At 38.1% G+C, this 22,015-nt stretch overlaps 1 protein-coding gene across 3 annotated transcripts in view; it reads right to left on the bottom strand.

Annotated features, from left to right (window-relative positions):
* Positions 1 to 22,015, bottom strand: part of THSD7B (thrombospondin type 1 domain containing 7B) — an 800,685-nt gene that overhangs the window by 103,970 nt on the left and 674,700 nt on the right. For all 3 annotated transcript variants that reach the window (XM_074335740.2, XM_019752567.3, XM_088793974.1), the window contains exons 16-17: positions 9,843 to 9,976; positions 3,912 to 4,062 (exon numbers count right to left, since the gene is read on the bottom strand). In XM_074335740.2, coding sequence (XP_074191841.2) covers positions 3,912 to 4,062; positions 9,843 to 9,976 — 285 coding nt within the window. The remainder of the gene's footprint in view (positions 1 to 3,911; positions 4,063 to 9,842; positions 9,977 to 22,015) is intronic.

Raw genomic sequence — 22,015 nt, 5'->3', positions numbered from 1 at the left:
AAAAATCTTCCTTCACAAATCCAAAGTAAACCAGAAAAGGAGACATCCGAGTTGACAGGCTATCATATTCTCAAGGAGAAGAAGTGTGGCTTCCATTTCTTTTGTAGTGGTTAGAAATGGATAGATGACCTGGGCTTAAACAGCCACTGTGCCTCTCACCAGCACAAAAAGCAGCAGGTTACTAACCTCTCTGAAACTCAGTTTACTCATCTATACATTGGGGGAATAATGGGATCGATTTAATACTGGCATTGTGCAGATTAAGTGCGGTAATAAATATAAATGCTAAGTACATTGGCACATGGAAAGCTTCTGTGAATATAAGCTAAGCTTCCAAGTGATATTGTAATTAGAATGAGACTGAGAAAGAACATGATCTAGCTGTAATGACCAAGAGCCTTATGACTCAAAGAGTGCCTCGCCCCCCCCCCCCCCCCCAGAATAGCAGGCTCAGCATCACCTGGAAACTTGTTAGAAATGGAAGTTCATGGGGCCCATCCCAGACTCACTGAATTGACATCTCTTGGGTAGAGCAAAGGAGGCCTGTGTTACCACACATTGGAGACGCTGTTTATGTGTGCTAGTGTGAGAATCTTTGACGCTGAGGTTGGAAGTATACTTTTAACCATTTTATTCAGTGAGTGCCTACCACTTTACTAGAGAATGCTGTGTGGACTAATAACCACTAGTCAGCTACTGAATCATGTGCTACACCTACCCAGTATGTATTTACAAAGAGAATGAGGACCGTGAGCTCCTCAGGGGCAGGGATAATCTGTCATATATGTTTGGCCTCAGAGTGCAGGACACATAGTGGGAATTCAAGAAGTAGTCGTAATTGAGTAAATGATTTTGCTAAGCTTCTTTTAAATAACTGGCAAATCTACTTACTTTACAATGTTTAAAAACATATTGAGATGACTTCATATTAATACAGCTTTTATAGCTAAATGCAAATATAAATTTCAGAGTAGTTTGTGGATGCATAAGAGGAATATAAATGTTTTTTCTCAGAAATATTCTGAGCTATTTTTTTACTTTTATTTTTTTAGCTAATTTTTTGTTTGGTTTGTTGGTTGGTTTATGTGTTTGGCTCTAAAAAATTGCCCTGGGAAGAAAAAGAAGAAGGGGAAAAAAAAATAGCAAATTGGTTCTATTAACATATGTCACACAGTACACTATAAAAAGAGAATTTGGTAAAATAATGGCCAATATTTAGAATCCGAGATTCAGCATAGGGTATAGAGAACAATTATACAATAATTGTTTCCTTTTTCTCAGAAAATGCGCTTTGAGGTGCTAATTAAACTTCAGGCACAAAAACCCAGCTTGCTAACTTCTCCATTATCATGCTCATGATCAATGTCAAGTACTGTTTAAGGATCTATGATGTTGGGGCATTATGCTAAGATGTTGCAATTTATTAAACTTATGCAACATATCGAGAGGTAGGGAAGTTATCAGTTGTGAGCCCTTATTACCATTTTTTTTTTTTCCATTTTAAAGTCTTTGTACATGAGAGTAGCATGGAATCTGAGGAAGAACAAGGCCATTTTGGTCAGACAGACCTGAGTGACCCTGGATAAATATCTATCATGATAACATAGTGCTGTTATGAAACTCTAGCACAATGTCGGTTACATGATATGCGTTCAGTGAAAGTTGTCGTCATAGCTATTGTTGTTATTATTATTAATGTAACTTAGAAGGTATGTAAGCAGTTGAAGGACAACCCTCTGAACTTCATGGTGACGAGCAAGTAACTGTTGCCTTTCAGACACGTAAAATGAGGTTAAAATATTTTCTCTATCTCCAGTTTATAAACATTCCAAAAAACAGAGTGACTACTTTTAGAAAAGTAAACCTGAAAGAAAATTGTCTCTTAGGACCCCAAAGGTCCACAGGATGCCAGTCCATCACAGCATTATTGAAATGTTCCTGCAACAAATATATTAGTTCAGTAGCCAGACACTCTGACTTAAGAGGGCAACATTGTCATTGCAAAGTGATTACAGCTTAATGTAGTCTTCGGTTAGCAACTTAGAAAAAAAAGCAATGAGTCGGACAAATCATGACCTCTACATTTAATTAAACTTCTTCAGGTTGATAATTCTTTTGCAAGTTGATTAATAAAGAGTGTATGCCGGTTCGACTCCTGCAAGGGACGGTGGGCTGCGCCCCCTGGAACTAGCAATGGCAACTGGACCTGGAGCTGAGCTGTGCCCTCCACAACTAAGACTGAAAGGACAGCAACTTGAAGCCAAACGGCACCCTCCACAGCTAAGATTGAAGGACAACAACTTGACTTGGAAAAAAAAAGTCCTGGAAATACACATTGTTCCCCAATAAAGTCCTATTCCCCTTCCCCAATAAAATCTTAAAAAAAAAAAAAAAAAAAAGTGTATGCTACCACACTTTCTAAAGTGTGAATATATGTTTATAGCCATGGAATACTCACACAGATTGTAACTCACTAAGAATAACTCACTTTATTCTAAAATTAATGTTGCATCTTAAAGAAAAAGAAGTATTGCTTCTAAATCTACCCTAATTCTTCCAAGATAAGGGAGCCAAGGATGTAAGAGCAAAGACTCTGGCTTCATTAGATAACAATAAGGTTCATTCTTATCTCCACCACTTATTCAGTGTGGAGCTTTGTGTAAACTACTTAGCCTTTTTGAGAACCAGTTCCTTCATCTGTACAATGGGACTGATAACAGTACCTGCTTAGTAGGATTAGTGCAAGGGCTAAAAGGAATAATTCCTACATATGCCTTGAAAACAGTAAGTGCTGAGAAAATGTTAATTTTCATTATATTCAAATTATATACAAAATAAATAACTTAGCCGTAGTCAATAATAGGACAAACATTCCATTCCTACAAATTACCCTTTATTTATGTTACCTCTTCATCATAATATGGTGCTGTCCTACCCCCAGCAACTCAACAAATAAAAAATAATAGTGACAAGGAAAATTTCTTTCAGGAATACAATTATAGAAATATAAAATATAAGATTGCAATAATGAAAAGGAGTCAATGATCAAAATGCAAATATTGTCTATAAATTGATTTCAAATATATTTTCCACTTCTGTACAAAGATTTAACCCAATCTGTCCACAAAGTGTCAGTATCTCCACTGAATTCAAAGTATCCTAATTCTTTCCCTCCTAATGTTTGGACCTAGCGAATATGCTCTTATCCTCATTTTCTTTTTTAGCTCTTTAGGCAGAAATAGGTCGAAAACATCATAATTTAACTTCTGAGAATATTAAGTTGAATTACACTACTTGAAGAATATTTATTTTGGCATATCCCCATTATGTTTCCATTTTTTTAAAAAAAGAAAAATAAAGGAAATTACTTTAGACTTGAAAAAGTTTCTGTGTGTGTGTGCATGTGTGTGTGCGTGTGTGTGTGAGCTTTGAAAGAAGAGCATGGCAGAAGAACACCTCATCTTTGGGAACACAGTGAAAGACAAAAAACAGATCATCACTAACAAAAGCCAAATTACACAGCGGAGTTGAGCTACTAAAACATAATTGATTCTGCCAGGATAAAAATGGAACAGAATCGAGAGATTACAATGAGAATCATTTGGGTACTACAGAGGCCCCTTAATAACAGGTGTGCATTCGAATCCTAGTATCGTCATTACAGGCTCATTTTCCTTGTTAGTGTTCCCATGATAAAGGCCTAAAAAAGAAGCACTGGCATTTTAAACTGCTCAGTCTCGCTAGCTGGATATTTTTTCTTTCTTTTCTTTTCGTTCTTTCTTTCTCAGGTGAAATGATTCTCCCATGTTATTAGAAGAATGCTTGGGAGAGCAGCACCGTGACTGTATAGAGAACTACAGTGAAGGCATCACCAGAGGATTATAGGGCATTGACAACAGAAGAGAAGTTACCTGTGGGCATGTGCTCCAAGGTCCCCACTCGGACATGACACATTCGTTGGGGCACAGAAGAAAGCAGGACTGGGTTTCTGGGGGCTTTTCTTCATGGTTGCAGAGGCTGTTATCCACGGCTCCACCTTCACTATCAGCAGTGTTCACACATCTGCAAGGCCGAATCACAAGAGCTTCATTACATAAAACAGCACAGAGTAAATTTAAAATAGTTATGATGTATCACAGTTATTTACTCCTCAAACATAAATTAAGACCAGCAGAGAAACCAGGAAAACCATTTCTTCTTTAGCCAGTTAGCCTTTATTGAGTGATAACTCAGTGTAGAACCTTTACTGAGCAAAACAGGAGAAAACAATGGGAACTAGAGACAACCATTGCCCTTGAACAGCTCTCAATCTAAAGAGAATTACAATATATTTACTCAGGTCCAGCACAAAGTGAATTTTCTTTTTATTGTAACAAATCTTGAAGACTCTCCTTCTCTCAATGAATCCATCACTTTGTAATAGCTGGAGCTTTCATAGTTCCTGTGACTCTCTCAGACCTTTCCTAGACTTTTGTCACATATCATCTAAACCTCCCTCATCTTCATCCAACACATGTAAGGTCGTGGCAAAGTAAACGGAAAAATAATTGGACATGTTTTTCTTTGAGGTATTTTCTGCAAACCATTCAGGAATGTTGGTATCATAAACCAGAGGGCAATGAGCAAGCATTTTCGTGCAGCAACTGAGCGCTCAGTATAGATGCAAACATTGTAGTTGCTTGGCATACTCGGTGTCAGGCTTAGAGATAAGTGCTGGTGAAGGTAAGATAAATAATCATGCTATTGATTCAATCAAATTAAAACCAAAGTATTATACCACTATTCACCCACCAGAATGGCTTAAATAAAAAAAATAATAATAAAAAACACACACACACAAAAACAAACAAACAAACAAACAAACACAAAAAAACATGGGAAATATCAGGGTTGGCAAGAATGTGGAACAATTGTAACTTTTCTTACTCTGCTGGATAGAGCACAGACTCTGGAAAACTATTAATAGTTGCTAGTATCTACTAAAACTTAAGAGAGACATACTACATAACCCAACAATTACACTTCTACTTGTGTACACAAAAGAAATGTGTACACATGTGCACCAAGAGAAACTGACTGAAAATGTTCATAACACTACTATTCATAATCAACTAAAATAGAAGCAGTTTATCTATACTATCTACTCAACAACAGCAAAATAGATAAATATATTGTGGCAAATTTATTAAATTAAATGCAATAAAGGGATGAGAATGCATGAACTATTGTTACATGAAAGAGCAGGGGTGAAACTCCCAAAAATAATTTTGAACAAAATAAGCTACTCTCACACACAAAAGCATATACTGTATGATTCCATTCATGTAAAGTTAAGAAAGAGGCAATATTCATCTGCGGTGTCTGAAGTCAGAACAATGGTTGCCCTTGGGGGAATGGTTACTGACTGATAAGGTATTAGGTAGTCCTGGTAATACTTTGTTTCTTGGCCTCTGGGCAGGTTGCACAGGTGTGTTCACATTGTGAAAATTCATCAAGCTACATTCCTATGATGCGGGCATTTCTTTGCCTTTATATTATATCCCAATCAGACTCTGATTTTTAAATTATTTTCTAAAAAATGTTTAATAAAGACTTGCTATGTGCAAGTCTATTTTGCTAAGCGTCGGGATTCAATGTTATTATTTGTTAATAATGATTCATTTACTAAATATTCTTGGGGGCTCACTATGCACCAGGCCCTTACCTGGGTGCTGGGGTATAGAACTGTAAAGACAGATGAGATCTCTATTGTTACAGATCTTTTCTTCTAGTGATGATGATCAAAGTGAAGGTGAAGCTGACAATGATGGTGAGGTGGTGACATTTGCTGACCTGGTTGTTTCAGACACAACCAAGGAGTAAGGAGAGCTTTTGATGTTCCCCAAATCATGCTGTGCTAGAAATAATTATCCTATACATTAGGAGTTTCATTTGCATATACATCAAGATTTTTTTTTTTTTTTAATTCAGGAAACTGTAGTCTATCACCTGGCACAAAATAAAATAAGCTTTATTAGGTGATAAGTAATGGAAATCTATTGTGTAAAGGAGGTTATTGGGGAATGGTAGACAGAGAGAAGACTTAATAAGTATGTAATGTCTTCTAACACAGGGGGGCATGGTATAGTGCCACCTATGGACTTGCTCCCATGGTGATTGTCAATAATGGAAGGAGGGCCCATGAGGTGGCTTATATGTGTTTCCTTGGACAAACACAAAAGCTGAAGATTGTTTCCCTTCTTAACTGTATACTGTCAGCTGATGTCCTTTTATTATTTCACTGAGAAAGAGAGGTAAGACTTTTAGTCAATGGTGTCCAGTTGAATATATGCATCAATTTTTGTTCACTCTCAATATGCCACAGAAACTATATAGAGGAACGTGTTACACACACACACACACACACACACACACACACACACACACACACACACCAGGGGAAGGAGGGGGGCAGTCAGGGAAGGCATTGCCCTGTGAGGACAAAGAACATGGGAGAGCACAAAGACAACAAAAGGGAAATGGAAGGGCTAGTGATAACAGCCTTAACACGTTGCGTTACCACGGGGTTTAAATCCCTCGTGAAGATTCTCGTGATCCGTACGCAATGTGTTAACACACGAAGAAAGCCAAATACTAAGCCTTCAAGGGGAAACAAAAAAAGCAACTCCATTTATACCACAGAATACATAAAATACTTGGGGATTTGTAGCACCGAGTAGCTTTATAAATGTGGATGAAAGTGAGGCTGAAAAATTGGAGAATTTATTGAAAGTATGTTGAAGTATCAAGGCCCTCAGATCCTATCCACCTCCCATCTACACAGCTAGGTGATGGCTCCTTCCTACCTCTGCAGGGAATGGAAGGTTTATTAGCTGGAGAGTGCCACAAAAAGGGTCTTTGGATTAGAGAAGACAAGGATTTAAGTAAAAGTTAATATACAGAAATAATCACCCCAATCTCTGTGCCTTAAGCAATGTAAATGTATCATCATATAATTTTCTAGTATGGAAATCCAACATGGACCGCGGTAGACTCACTCAGTGCTTTGGCAGAGCTGCATTTATTTCTGGAGGTTCTAGAGGAAAATCTGCTTCTTTACCTTTTCCAGGCTAATAAAACAAATAATCTCCTTTTACCTTGTTTTAGAAGACGACATGATTTGAGTACTGGAATCAGACATAGAGGACATCTTGTTATAACAATATAATAAAGGTCCTTTGAACATTTCTTCCCTCCTGGAATTCTCTTTCTACAGATCTTCACACTAATTCATGTCTCTCCTCAAATATTTTGCTGATCAAATGCCCCCTAAATAGTATCCTCCATCACTTCAACTAATTTTATTTTTTTCCTTGGCATTTCATAGCAAAGACATTCCTTCATATATTAATTAATAAATTGATTAACTAATTATTTTTGTCTCTGCTGCTATACTGTAAGTTCTTTGATGACAGGAAACTTTTGTTCACATTTTTATCCCCAGGTCCTAGAACAGTGCCTTCTCATAGAACACACATATTCATAAGTATTTTTTGAGTTAATAAATAATTGCAATCATGGATGAACCATGAAGATGTCCTCTAGTTTATAAGTTTTAAGAAAGAGAACAGATTAGCTGTTTCATTCACTCTAACAGTTTCAAATCAATAATGTTTAAGGATATAAGCTGCCTGGAAAATCTGCTTCCTATATTTAAATGTGATCAGATACATAAACCATATAAGACAGTGAGCATGTATGAGTTTGCCAGGGCTGCCAAAACAAAATGCCACCGGCTGGGTGGCTTAAACAACTGAAATATATTTTCTCATAATTCTAGAGGTTAGAAGTCTAATATCCAGGTGTCGGCAGGATCAGTTTCTTCTGAGGCTTTTCTCTTTGCCTTGTGGATGGTCCTGTTGTCACTGTGTCTTCATGTGGCCTTTTCCTCTGGGTCTGTCTGTGTACTAATCTCTTCTTATAAGGACACCAGTCAGACTGGTTTAGGGTTCTTCCCAATGACCTCATTTAACTTTAAGTACCTCTTTAAAGGTCCTAGCTCCAAATACAGCCACATTTTGAGGGATTGGGGGTGAGGAGTTCAACACATTGATTTTGGGGGGCCATAATTCAGCCCATAGCAGGGTAATATTTGATAGCTATGCCGTTTTTATAATATCAGGTTCTGCAGGCTTCAGCTGAGAGGTATGGTTTAAAGTCCCTCTTGTTCAAGTATGTTTTTCTCAACCTGCCACAATGCTGTTGGTAGCAATTTATTCTCTTAAAGCTTTCCTTTCACTCCTGAGATTTTGCTTTAATACTGGTAAGAGGCCTGGCTGGGATGAGAGTGAGAGATGGCACAGCTCATTTACATATTACTTGATAAGCTAGGTTGGTCAATCATTTCTCAAAGCCATAAGAGAATAAGACAGAGGAGAAACAGTTTTTGAAGAGAAAGAGGTAGAATCACAAAGTTTGTGACAGCCTGAGCACACAAGTCCTCCGGGAATTGCATGAACAAAGAGAATGACAATTTGTCTACTGGCCATTTGCTTGGACTACAGTTTCCAGGCGGGAATTCCTGCCCATTCTCAGAAATTTGTTTTGCTTTCTCATTCCCGAATCCAGAGATACAAACTGTTTTCTGTTCTCCACGATGAATCATTTGCACAAAGTGATGGCCGATACTACCAACCACTTGGGTTCAAGGAGCTGATTTTCCTGATTTCCCGACCAACTCTTCTTGGGATTCCAGAACGGGAAAGCAAAAAAATTTCCTGAGGATGGGTGGGAATTCCTACCTGGAAACTCTAGCTTGGACTAGTGACGAGAAGCATGTCTACACTTTTGTCAGCATCTATTTCTTCCAACATGCCTACCAGGGTTTGCATCACTGAGTCTCAGAAATGGTAGGTATACGCTGAATTACTAAATTAATTAAGTTCACTGATATTGAATAACAGTCAACCATGTAAGTAGACTGTGCCTTGGCAACTGACTTGAACCTAAGTTAACTCAGTAGGAAGTTATCTGATTTGGAAAGTGTCTGTCTATGTGAAATGGAGCTTCCTAAATGTGGCAAAATGATATCCTATGCTCATGCAATTGAACTTGTTGACCCAACTGTTTTCTTCTTGATTTTACATACTAATCATTTTTTTTATTGTTAATATATTAGTCTTTGCTTGTTCAGTCTCTAATGTTTATTAGCATTATCCTTAATTGATAAATGAATTATTCTTCTTCCTTCACAAATCATTTCTAAAGAGACCATTTTGGCAACCTCAGGCCAAAGTGTTTCCTTAAACACATCAACAAGGACTTCTTTAGTCATTACTGCTGTATTTAAAACAAAAACTTTAAATACACTCGCTTAGTAAACAACTCAGAATTAATTAAATTCTTTCAGAGATGTACTCCTTTTATATTAAAATGTATTGCTATTAGGTACTCTCAGACTTTAATTCCCAAGGCTGATAGCGGGAATATAAATTGACCTCTTCAATGTAGTGACATCCAAATTTAAGATAATGTCCATAAACTCTACTAACCAAAAAACAAAAAGGAAACAGCAACACAGTCAAAGCCTCCTAATTTGTTAACACTGATGGCCACGAATCAGTGGAGGGATGCCAGCCTGCTCCATGCAGTTGGCTTTCCCACCAAAGTACAGGAAATGGTAAGGAGTGTGGCTTCATTGCGGAGGAAATCCCACTATACATGTGGTAGTTCTGGGCACATATGCTTCCATGGATGCTTAAAGATGAGCAAAAGCCACGTTACACTGTGAAATTAAGAGTGCAAGCAACGTGGGGGTCTATGTTCTGCTTCTCCACTTTCCAAATGTCTCCATTCACACACACCTGATTTTTCTGGATTGTGTTCCTCCTCCGCAGCGCAGGGACCTCAGCTCGTTGTGGATTTTGCACGGAGACCAGTGTTCTACAACCCAGGAGTACTGGTCACACTCACTGTAACACGGGACTGCCTCGTGCACCTGTAAAGAACAGGAAAGGAAAAAACAAATCGTGTGAAACTATCCAAGTTATAGAAAAATAGCTTATTTTTGTGTAATGCCTGCTGAACATAATCCAAGAACTATATTCTGGCCCAAACAGCCAAATTACATGCCCCAAAAGCAAGATATATTTGGCTTCTCTGAAATTACTTACTTGCCTAAAGAAACACACAAGGGAAGTCAACTAAAATATGACAGTATGCCTTTGCAGAAGAGAACAAAGGACAGCCATTTCCTATCACCAAGAATAGGAATTTCATTATCATTTCATTTCCTCAAAGAGTTCACACAGCATCTACGAGATAGTCCAGCTCCCAATTATATGATATATTGTATTCTCTGATGTACTTTAAGATGTCAATGGAAACAAATATATGAAAGGAAAATTTACTCTTGAACATAAGAGGTTTTTAGAATACATAAGAAAAGTGGTATTATTTGCACCGGAAATTCCTTTTTATGCCCCCAAATGATCAATGCTAACAGGCAATCATTTAGCCTCCTGGGTATTGTGGCTTCGTATAAATTTAGCTACTTGTAGGATGTTTTCAGAGCATAGCTAAAACACACACATGCACACACAACACTACCTGTTAGAGGTTGTGCATACTTACTCACTGTGAATATTTACTATTTCATAGTAAATACAATGAATACCATAAATGATTCTTAGGTTACTTCCTATGTATTTGTTTGTGATTACTTTTTTTCCCTGAAATTTTATCCCAATGTTTAGTCAATTGAGTTTGTCTGCCTCTTTAAGGCTGATTTTAAAATGCATTACTCCTGGATGTAGAGAACAGTGCCCTCCCTCAGTAAGAAAAACAAACAAACAAACAAACAAAACTGTTCCATTGCCTGATACATTACTTTAGACCACAAAGATGGCTCTAGCATAGCCAGCTGATAAAGAGTGGTTCAACCTATTACCAAAATTGTTAATTAATGCTTTTCCTTTTAAATAGGAATTTAAGCCGGAGTCCTTTCCTCCCCTTGCCTTTCTAATTCCATAAAATGGTACATGATGACTAGGCAGTGCTCTCCAAACAGAATCATTACTTGCAAGTTTGCACTAAATGCAAGGAAAAGCACTATGAAATGGGATCATGAGAAAACAAGATTGGAGCACTGTCAGCATGTTAGCTGGAAATCAAGTGAGAAAATGTTATTTGCGAGACTGTATCTTAGGAATCACAAATGATGTCAGAAACTATTCTTAACTGTGGGGTTCTCTTTGGCTGTAATGTAGAGAGCACAAGGATAAGGAAAATCACAAAGTGAAAAATGTGTGAGGGCAAAATGAAAGGAGATGGGAAAATAAAAGTGGAAATGGGTGTGAGGAAAGTAAGGAATTTAATAATAAAAGAATCACATTTCACGCTGAGAATGCTGACAAGAATGGTATGAAAGGGTCAGAAGCAGTGCCTCCATTAGAATAAGGAGGTAATAACTCTTAAGGGAGAAAAGTACTCAAAAAAAAAAAGCAAAAAAATCCCAAAACAAAACACTCATAGGATACTAGAGGTAAAATAAAAATCTAGAAAAAAATGAAGACATGACCCCAACCAGACACCGGGAAACTGAACTGATGACAGCTGAAGATTTAGCTGACCCAACTGCACCGTGGAAATGAAACTTTCACTGAATTTATAGGTTTGTTCTATAAACTCTTCACTATGTATCAGAGAACTTAAAGAAAGCTTTTTGGCTTTCACATGAGATATAAGAATGTATGTCAGAGTACTTCACACAAATGGGGTGGATGATAAAAAAAAACACAATTGAAAATATAATTTTCCCCATACCTCATCATGCATGAATCTGTAAGCAAATGGATGGGATATCCTCTCTGAGATAGACCTATTTTTCTAAAGCTATCAATACTAAGCAGAACTTATATTTCTACACTCCCTCCCACACAAAGCCCCAAGGTCAGATGGGAAAATGAAAAACCATTTAGTTGAATGCACCTCATATACACATTTGAACTGGTCATATATTGGTTTAGAGCTTTTATTATTTAGGCTTTAATGATCTGTACCTGTAGCAGAGTAGCTAACCTGAATGATAAGCTGTTGGAAGATAGGGAGCGGGAAGGAAGATACAGGAAGATGTTGACCCACTTTCTTGACTAATGGTATAAAAATATCACCTCTTAAAAAAGATTCTCCAGTCATATGGATTTATTTGATTCCCCCCACCTGTATGTGTCTGACATTTTAATATTGCTCATACTGTTACTTCTAGCGAATAAATCCCTACCATTCCTTCAAAGCACAAATCCCCCCACTTCCACAAGGCTTTTCCCACTTCCAGTTGGCATGTCTTTGGTACTTAGTGACAGTCTCAATTTTAAACAGACTTGTAGCTACATTATAATGTCAGAGTGTATCCATACAGGGCTGGGATGAGGGTGGTGGTTAGGGCCACAGCATCAGTTGCTGGGGGAGCAAACATATTTGATAAAGTCATTACCTTGACTGCCGTTATGTGTCTCCTGTTCTTTCATACTAATTTAACACTTTTTCTCATCTTAGTCTAAATGACCATAAGTCTACTTTGCACATTAAATACTGCGGAAAGAATATGCTCAGAGAAACACATCTCCACACCTAAATATGCTTATGGTCAGCACATTTAACCAGAAGTCAGATCTGGACTACCAGTATTTATGTGACTACTTGAAGAAAACCAAACAAACAAACCAAAACAAAATACATGCACATACACACACATACACACAAACAAAAACCTTTTGAGTCTTAGGCAGACAAGGATTAAGTTTCCATGGTGTCTGTGTGTCACCAGACATGGGGTGGGAAGGGGGTTTTCGTGCTCAATAAGTATTTGTTGAATTGAAACTATTCTTTAAGGGCCCAGGTCGCTAAATGGTTCTTACTTAATTCTCTAGAGAAAAGAGATGCACTAAATGAAACCTACAAGGGGTGTTTTACAAAGCTCAAAGGACAGTAAGAATGAACAACAATGAAAAACCTTTCTTTCCATTATGGGGCTTTAGTGAAGAATAACAATCACTGTGTCATCAAAAGGCACTGCTTGATGATTTGGGTATGGGAAAGAAAGGTTGTCCCTTAACAATTGTGAGAATTATCTCTTTAGAGTCTTTGTCTGTCAGGCAGGCAAGGAATCTTACCTAGAAGATCAAAAACACCCACAAGAGGCAAAAAGTCAGCAGGTGTTCAAGAATAAAAATTAACTACTCACATGCCCAATTTCTTCTCCTTTCAGTTCTTTATGTTCTGCCTATTTCATATTGATATTTAGTTGGTGCTTATTACAGTTTTATAATGGAAATTTGTTAAAACATGGACTTTATCAGGGAATCATAAGGAAATGCTCTGAAGGAGAGAAATGAGCCATGGGGAAGTTAAATGAAAACCAGTTTTTAATGGCACAAATTAGGAAGAAAATAGCAGGGTTTAATAGGGCCATAGGTGCTAAAAAATGCTACTGAAAAATCTAAATCTACTGAGAGAGGTAACATTTCATTCTTCTAGTAATGAGTCCTATTTATTACTTCTTCATTGGGGAACTGTGTTTTTATAATTTTGCTAGTTCCAGAGCCATAGCATAAACTGATTCATTGAGTCAATCTTTTAATATTTATTAAATAAGCCATTGTAATTGATAATTTAATTAAGTACTGTTTTCAGATACCACTCTCCAATTACAGATTGGCTGCCCTGGCATAAACTTGGAAGCAGGGTCTCATTGGGGCTCAGCGGAGGTCACTATTGCATATCAGAGTCTTAAGGTTCAAGGGCTCAAATACAAAGCAGACAATCAACAACAACCACAATAAAAAACAAACACAAGAAAGAAAGACCCCGGGCCTCCAATTTTCTGTAGCAATAACCCTTTGCTCCAGGCAAGACCCAGGTGGAAATCTTCAGGACTGAGACCTCCATGCTGGGCACTGTAGCTGCTTAGTAGAACCCGAAAATCAGTTCAAAGGCCCACCTGGGCCCAGAGCCACGGGCTGTCCCATTGGAATGTGAGAGGAATTGGTCTCCAGGAGTGGTGACATCAAGACAGCATCAGGGCTTCCCCTGTCCTCCAATGACTATGAGATCTTAACCTAAGATGCACATACTTGCCTCTCATCAGGCCTAGGTTCCTCATCCCTTAACTTACAGAACTTCCTTCCTAGTCATGCTCTACTTAGCCATGCTTCCTTTCTTTCCTCTTCCAGGCCTTACACTTTCCCTTCAGAAGGATCTTCTAGGTTACACCCTTCCTCAGCTTACCAAATTTGCCCATTTTCTTATTCAATTAGCAACTAAGTTATACTCTTCTCTGTTAGGACTTATCTGACCGACTGGAAAGGATCACATTTACACAATTACACATTGACTTTTCACTTCCATTTTTATTCATTGTGCATTTAAATCAGTTTGTGCACAATGTAATGTATGCAGTGTTAAGTTCAGTCCCAAGGCAGCGGCACCCACATGCCTTCCAATGTGCCTCTCAACAATCCCTGGTCACCGATGACCCCACAATGATGCTGTAGACGTATATAACTCACATAAGACAGTCTATGTCTTAGGTCTCAGTGATCACAATCAGTTACATTAGATGAGGCTGGCATTATCCCGACAGATAAAAATAACTAACATTTGAAGAAGCTACATTAGTCATTTATGGCTGGTGCTCAAAACGAGTGTAAGGACCTCACTCTGGTGATGCTCATAGTGCACAGGCTGCCAGTTTAGCTTGTTCAGGTCCATCGCTGTGCTCCGAGAGATGGTATCTTTTCAGTGAGGAAGATAATGCTAATATTTGTAAATTCTTGAAGAAAAGGAAAACTGAAAATGGAATTTTCAAAGTTGTCTATGTAGCAGTAGTTGATGCTTATTACTGTATGTAGAAAAAATATTGCATAAGCTCATTCCTCGTCTTTGGGTAAAGAGTGACCCTTCACAATTTCAAACATCCAGAAAGTGTCTCAGAAAACTAACTTCCATGTTTAAAGCAAGAGCAGGCCTATGTGTTTTGGACGGTTGCGATTCTATGTGTTGAAGATGGTGGGTTAAGAAATATCCACAAGGGTTTTTAAACTAGTATTTGTGGGAAAAAACATTATGCCTGTCATTACGTGCTATGAGTTGCTCAAGAGTGCAGCATTTGGGGTAATGGTCGTGGGGAGATCTTGGAGTCCCGTGATCCATACTAAGGGTGTGTGTAACTGTCAGTTTTAGTCCAGATACTCAGGTGTGAGGCCCTGAAGCTGCCCTCCTCATCCTGGACATTTTCACACACTAGCTTCTTCAGCTACACAGCAAATAAAAAGATGTCTTTAGAATGCTCATGCCTGATTTGTGAGATTCACCATTGCTTTTAAAGACACATTGTATGTTTTCCTTTTAATTTTGACATTAAAAATCTAAAAATATAAACCTAATAATACTGAATGAGCTTTATTTGTAAAATTTACTGACAAATGATTATTGAACTTTAAAGCCAATGGGAAGTTTATTACAACAATAAAGGTGGTAGTTACATTCTCCATCTCCTAAGAACGGCGGGTTTTAAGCGAGATGTGCAGACCGTGAGAACTGTGGCATTATTGCAGGGGGCCCATGAATGCATTCCCATTCCAAACCATGTCTGTAGTCCCAGTGAAAAATATAATCTCAGACATTTTTATTTGAAAGCACTGCTAAATGTGAAATCACTCATTCTCATTAGAAAGTTTCTGAATGTAGGCGTAGAACATAAATTCCTCATATCAAAAACTCAGGGAACAAATGCTTTTACATATAAAAAAGAGAAGAAATGAACTAACAAGGAGGCTGTGCCCTAAAATCACATTACTGTTTAGATTTTGATAAAAGATATGTTGCACAGAATAGCCTTTTTTTCTAAAAGGGAACATTGAATAATATTTTTTACAAAGAAGTTCTAAACTCCATTTTTTAATGGTCTACAGCACTAAACTCCTTCCCTCTGGCCTAAATATCACTGATGATTTTTTAAGCAGAGTCTTCAAAATCTACATCCATGCACAGCTAAACCATCTCTGTCACCCACAAAGTCTTATTTTCCTCCCCATGGTTGGAGAGGGAGGTGTGGGGGAGGGCACTGAGACTGAACAAGTACATCTTCAAATCATGGATATACTCCCTCCTCCTCCCCATGTTTCCTGCCCCCTTCAAGGATGTCACACATAGCACATCCACTACAGAAGGTATTTAATAGACAGGAGCCACAAAACCTTCATCTAAAAGGGCATGGTTTAAGCTCCATTACCTGTGCTGATGTACTTTAGATTATTTATAATGGCAAATAAGTAAAAATGCCTTAATCTTTTTAATGCATTATGTTATATTACTCCCTATAGCAGATTTACATCTCTTACTGTGCCTTATTTAAATGTCTATGAAATTTAACAATGGTCTTAAAGAGCACTGCATGGTAAGGGACACTCAGCAGCAAACATTGTTGTGCAGATCCCATGAAACACATATTCTCCAGGAAAGTCCTAACATCCGTGCAGCGCCCGCACACACATGCACACTGATCGGACTGCCTCTGTGCCTGCTACGCACCACAGAACTGAGGGAGAGTACTGACATAGGCAACCTGGGGCCAGGTGAACCGTAAGGCTCACACTCCACACCACTGCTCTGTGTAAAAATCATAACAAAATAGAATGAGAGAAGGACAACTCCCTCCAGAATCTGGACTGTCTTCTTCAATACCCTGGGAGAAGCCGCCCACGGCCACGCTGTGTAATGGCAAGAAATCAGATGGAATTTTGTAGATTGCTCACAGCATGCCAGGGACTTACTGTCATGGTGGCCCTTTGGATTTTCACAGAACAGACTGCAGTTATGAGTCAAGCTGAAGTGAAAAAAAGCAACACCCTGCCTACTATGACGGATACTTCCAGAAAACCCTGAAAGAATTGACGCCCTAGCTCTTTAGAAAAGAGGTTGTGAATAATGTCTTGGAAGGCATTATGCTAAGTGAAATAAGTCAATCACAAAAAGACAAGAACTGCATAAGTCTACTTACATGAGGTATCTCACATAGTCAAAGTTATTGATTGGAGTAAAGAATAGAATGGTGGTTGTCAGGGGCTGGGGGCAGGAGGAAATGAGGAGATGCTAATAAATTACTATAAAATTTCAGTTATGCAAGATGAATGCGTTCTGGAGGTCTGCTAGACAACATTGTGCCTACGGATAAGAATACCATGTTATACACTTAAAAAAAACTGTTAAGAGAATGTATCTCATGTTAAGTAAAATAAAGTAAAATAAAATAAAATAAAATAAAATAAAATAAAATAAAAAATTTAAAAGAGGTATGTGTCAGAGGGAGCTGGACTGCACCATGGAAACCTGATCAGAGTAGAAAAAAAAAAAAATTTCTGCCTTAACCATCTAAGAGATACTATGTAGGAGTCTAGTGCAAAGATTATAGAAGATAGATAGATAGATAGATAGATAGATAGATAGATAGATAGATAGACAGATAGATAGATAGATACAGACACATAGGAAGGGTGCATGAGTCTGGGTATTAGAATATAACCACCAGAAATCAGGTGAAAAGGAAAGCTTTCTTTCTCTGTGAAAACTTTGCAGTAAAAAAAGAGAGCTTGAAATGAAGACTCTCTGTTACCTTCTGGCAGGTAACAAATGTTTTACAAGTTATAGGCATAAAGCAGTGTGCTAAAGCAGAGCTTAACAGATCTCAGTTCTCAGAAAACAGATACGCACCTGAAGGGCAAGTAAGTCAGAAAGGTCTGTGGTCCTGTTTGGGGTTTATCAAGAAAGGGAGGAGAAGAGGTTTAGGCCAGAGGCTTGCAACTCATTATGTAAGTGTCAAACAGAAGTGAAAGCTTTGGGCAAAACCTTTAATTTCCTTGGGGGCTTTTGCTGGGAGAGGTCTTAGACAACTTACTTATTCTCAGTAGTTCAGAGCTGCATGCCATCCCTATATCCTATGATACATGCAAATGTCTCTTTATTCAATGCGAGAAGCCTATGGGTTTCCAAAAAACATAGTCTTCAAGCTTGCCTAGAAAATCAATACAATTTGGATTATAAAAATGTATTAGTATAAAGAAGCAATATAACTTAAGTTGCACACCCCTTAGGCAGGGAAATCTTATGTTTGTGTGGCTGGACTATCAAATACAAATAGACAAGGATGAGTAGCCCTCGTTAGGATTAATCTAATAGGAACTACTTTGGATGAGAGATTCGTCAATCAATCAAGCAAACAAACCAAAATCTAAATCTAATTCTCATAAACTGTACACAAGGACCCCCGTGCATACGGGATGAGACCTGGAGACTGCAGTTACCTGGGGAAAGTAAATGGGAAACTCGATGAGGTAGAACCTTATTTGTAGACAAAAGGGAGCCACTAAGACTTACGGGATTTATATCAAGAGAGATGTTCCAAATAAAGTTTGGGAACATAAGTCATCTTGAATGTAAAAGAGATGGGAGTGTGGAAGTGTGGAGAAAGGCAGAAACGGCAGCAGCCCCAGTATGAGGTTATGGTTATGGAATAATGGTCATCATAACTGCTATTTTCACAAAACTTCCAACATAAGGAAGAAGAGACACCAAGATTTTGTAGTGAAAATGAAAGAGAAACCCAAACATCAGTGCTACATTTTGGACTCATTAAGATTCGTATATTCTAGAACCTAGGGACACATTAAAGCTTCTTTTTCACCAAAAGAATTATGAAGATAAAGACATCAGCTTCCCAAGTGCCTTGGATCCCAGGGAGGATTGCTAATGAGCAGAACAGCAGAAACTCAGGGATATTTGCCAAGAAAACTTCTTCATAACACGTTCACCATCTTCTTTCATCGTACGTTGGCTTACTCGGGATAAATCTGGTGCTGCGTGTGACCTGGAAAGCAATCTGGTCTTTGGAAGGTTTGCTCAGAATTTACCAATATTCACAGTAGGCAAGTGGAAAACTGGCTTCCAGGACCAAGTCCAAAAGGAAAGCGCCGTACTTGGTAAAAAATACCGTTTTATGTGTTTCTTATAATGCACTGAGAGCTCTGGGTGGTGCTACAGTCCCCTAATCATACTACAAACAAACCTTTCCTACTCTGAAATGCGTTAGTGTACTTATCTCTCATTTATTCCATAGTCTATCAGGAAGGTAAAGAGAACAGAACAAAAGAAGGAGCCATCAAAAATGGTCATTATTCTGTCTAGTAAGACCTGTATAAAAAGGAGGAGAAACCTAGAATTGCAGCCTGTAAAGTCTATTTGTAATTTGGTTAATTTCTAAATGATCCCATCATCACATAGGCAGGAGAAGAGAAGGAAATCACTGTATCTTTTCATCTAAGGAAAAAACAGACATGGTTATTAAGCAGACATAATTCTTAGGGTTTGAGGCAAAAGATAAAAATAAAAATTATTACTATAAAATATCCCTAAAGAGTCTTTTTGCACCAAGTCCTTATGTGTTGCACACACACATACACAGACATAGTGATCTTTTTCTTCTTCTGTAGATAAAGTTCTGAGAAAGCAACTCTTGGGGAACACTATGTTCTAACAGTTGCCCCTGTTGAAATACAGGGCCAGGCTAGAGCACAAAATGGCTCTTTAAAAAATATGAACTCTTAGTGTGAGTTTTCCCATCACAAACCTGATGTGGCTCAGACTAAGTTAAAGTGAAACATAGAGCCACAAGTGATGTTTTATAACCAAGGATGGCACAGCCTGACCTTTGCAGAAATAAGAGGCAAGATTGATTGGATAATGGAATCCCTGCCATTCGCTTACATGGTGATAAATTGGGATCTTGGCTCTGATTTCCACCCTAATTTCATCAGTTGGAGACTTTTCTTAGGGTCTAATTGAAAGCTGTTGCATTATGGAATAAAGCCTGTTTTGTTGGAAACATTCTTCCTCTGAGGCAGACAGTGAGGACCAGACAAGGACTGATATAGACTTTTTTGTCTCTTCACAAAATAAAAACAGAAGATGATTATTGAAGGAAAATGATAATCTAAGGCAGACCTGTACCTGGCCTCCATTTTATTATAGAAAATCTTATTTTGAGCAAAGGAAAGACAGCTGATGGTAAGGTGGAAGTCATGTCTAAAAAGAGCAAACATTACTATATACAACACAAAAAATGAACCCATTTCTGGGTACTTGCAAAATGCAGGTTATTTGAAAAGCTTGACAATGAAGGCCTTAAACTTGTTACAGAATGATCAATTAACTGACTTACACAAAGTGGGCATGTTTCTACAAACTTGGCCTCAATAAAAAGTTAAAACATAAATACATATATGCATGTACAACCAATAACAGCCTTTCTGAGATATTTATTGAGGACTAAGAGTTCCAGAAATCATGTTTTTGACAAACAACCTCCCCGCCCTGCACCTCCTCGCCAAAAAATAAAAGAACTTTATACACCGTGTCCCTGGTTTGTACTCTGTGCTCAGTAGACAGATATGGGCATAATGATGAATGAGTGAATGCAGAACTATTTTCTGAGTGTGCTTTCTGAAAAGCATACCTAGACCAAGCCATGATGCTGGTATTACCTGAAGCTAAACATTTTGCCTCCTTTTTATGTAATTTTATAGGAATGTTAGTATTATGCATCGATAATGCAAATCCAGTTGCTTACAATTATACTCTGGTCCCAATATTTAAAAGTAGAGATCCAAATGAATTCACAGAGTCTTTCTGATATTTCCCAGATTAATACAAATTCAAAATTCTCTCATTTCAGAATTCATTTCTGATTTCTCTGAAGATAGATGACAGTAGTATCCCACTTCCTCATCCCAATTACGGACACCTTGAATTAATTTAAAAAATGCAAGCTTCTAAAACAATTGACTTTTTCTTCCCTTGAAGGCAGGAAAGATTCAAGGTGGTCAGCACTTGCCATGCCTAGAAAGGCAGACCCTGCTAGCACGAGGGAACCAAGCTTACAGTGCCACCTGGATCTCAGAACGTGGGGACCGTATTTCTTATGTTCCACATAGCTTATGCTGCACATCGTATCTGGCATGAACTGGGATACTGAGAGGCTCATAATAAATGCATGCTGAACGTAACAGAACCCTATGAAGTACATGGCTTATGGTTCTAGATCTGAGCTTGTACCTCCCTTGGTGGGCGTTGGGGTGTTAAAATACGCTTCCTTAGCAGGAACACTGCTTTTAATAGATGAAATGGCATCTGTAGAACAATTCAGAAGATAGAAAGCATCAAGTACTTGTGTTGCATTCCTGCCTTCTTGGTTGGATCCATTAAACTGATAATGCGGTCCTCTTTGGGAGTGGCTTCAGGTAAGCGATGGGGGAAGGGACCCGTTATACTGTGTCAAAGATTATCTATGGTCTATGAACCGAAGAGTATGAAGGAAGCTGTGAGAAAGGGCTTTGGTTTCAGGTTCCATCATTAATTTCCTGGCAGCTCACTTACATGGCTCTTGGGGTCTAGCTTTTCTCTTTATAACCTGACATTAATACTTATTTTCAAAGGAAGTACAACAGAATATATGCGCTTTAGAAACTGAGAGAGTTCACTATAATGGCATATTTGTTTTGAGTTAAGATTAGCATTGAGGCATGGAGTTCAAGAGAATTTGGAGCTGGATGTAAACTGTATGATCATCTATTTCAATTGTATCATTTTCTTCAAAATTAAACCTGCATTCCCATGTAGATTAACCCAATAAACTTTGAATGGTTGCTAATATTGCACCCTCAAAAGCTGGAAGATGTGACAGATTGAAAGAGATGAAAATGACTTGATGTTTTATGTGCTCTCTCATCTTCCACAGCACTAGTACCTCACTGAGAAAGAGATGCACGGTCAGACCAGCTAAGCCAGCAAAACAACCAAGTCACTCCACAAATAGCACTATTATTTCTTATGAAGATATAAGGGAGTATTTACAAATTCCATAGTCATGTCAATTTTTGACATTTCCCTTGAGCACGAAATCATTCCTCCTCAAAAGCAGAAGTCT

The sequence above is a fragment of the Rhinolophus sinicus genome, chromosome 17 (genome assembly GCF_057876585.1).
Source record: "Rhinolophus sinicus isolate RSI-liver-muscle chromosome 17, RSI-T2T, whole genome shotgun sequence".
Lineage (NCBI taxonomy): Eukaryota > Metazoa > Chordata > Mammalia > Chiroptera > Rhinolophidae > Rhinolophus > Rhinolophus sinicus.
This window is presented reverse-complemented; position numbering and strand designations above follow the sequence as displayed.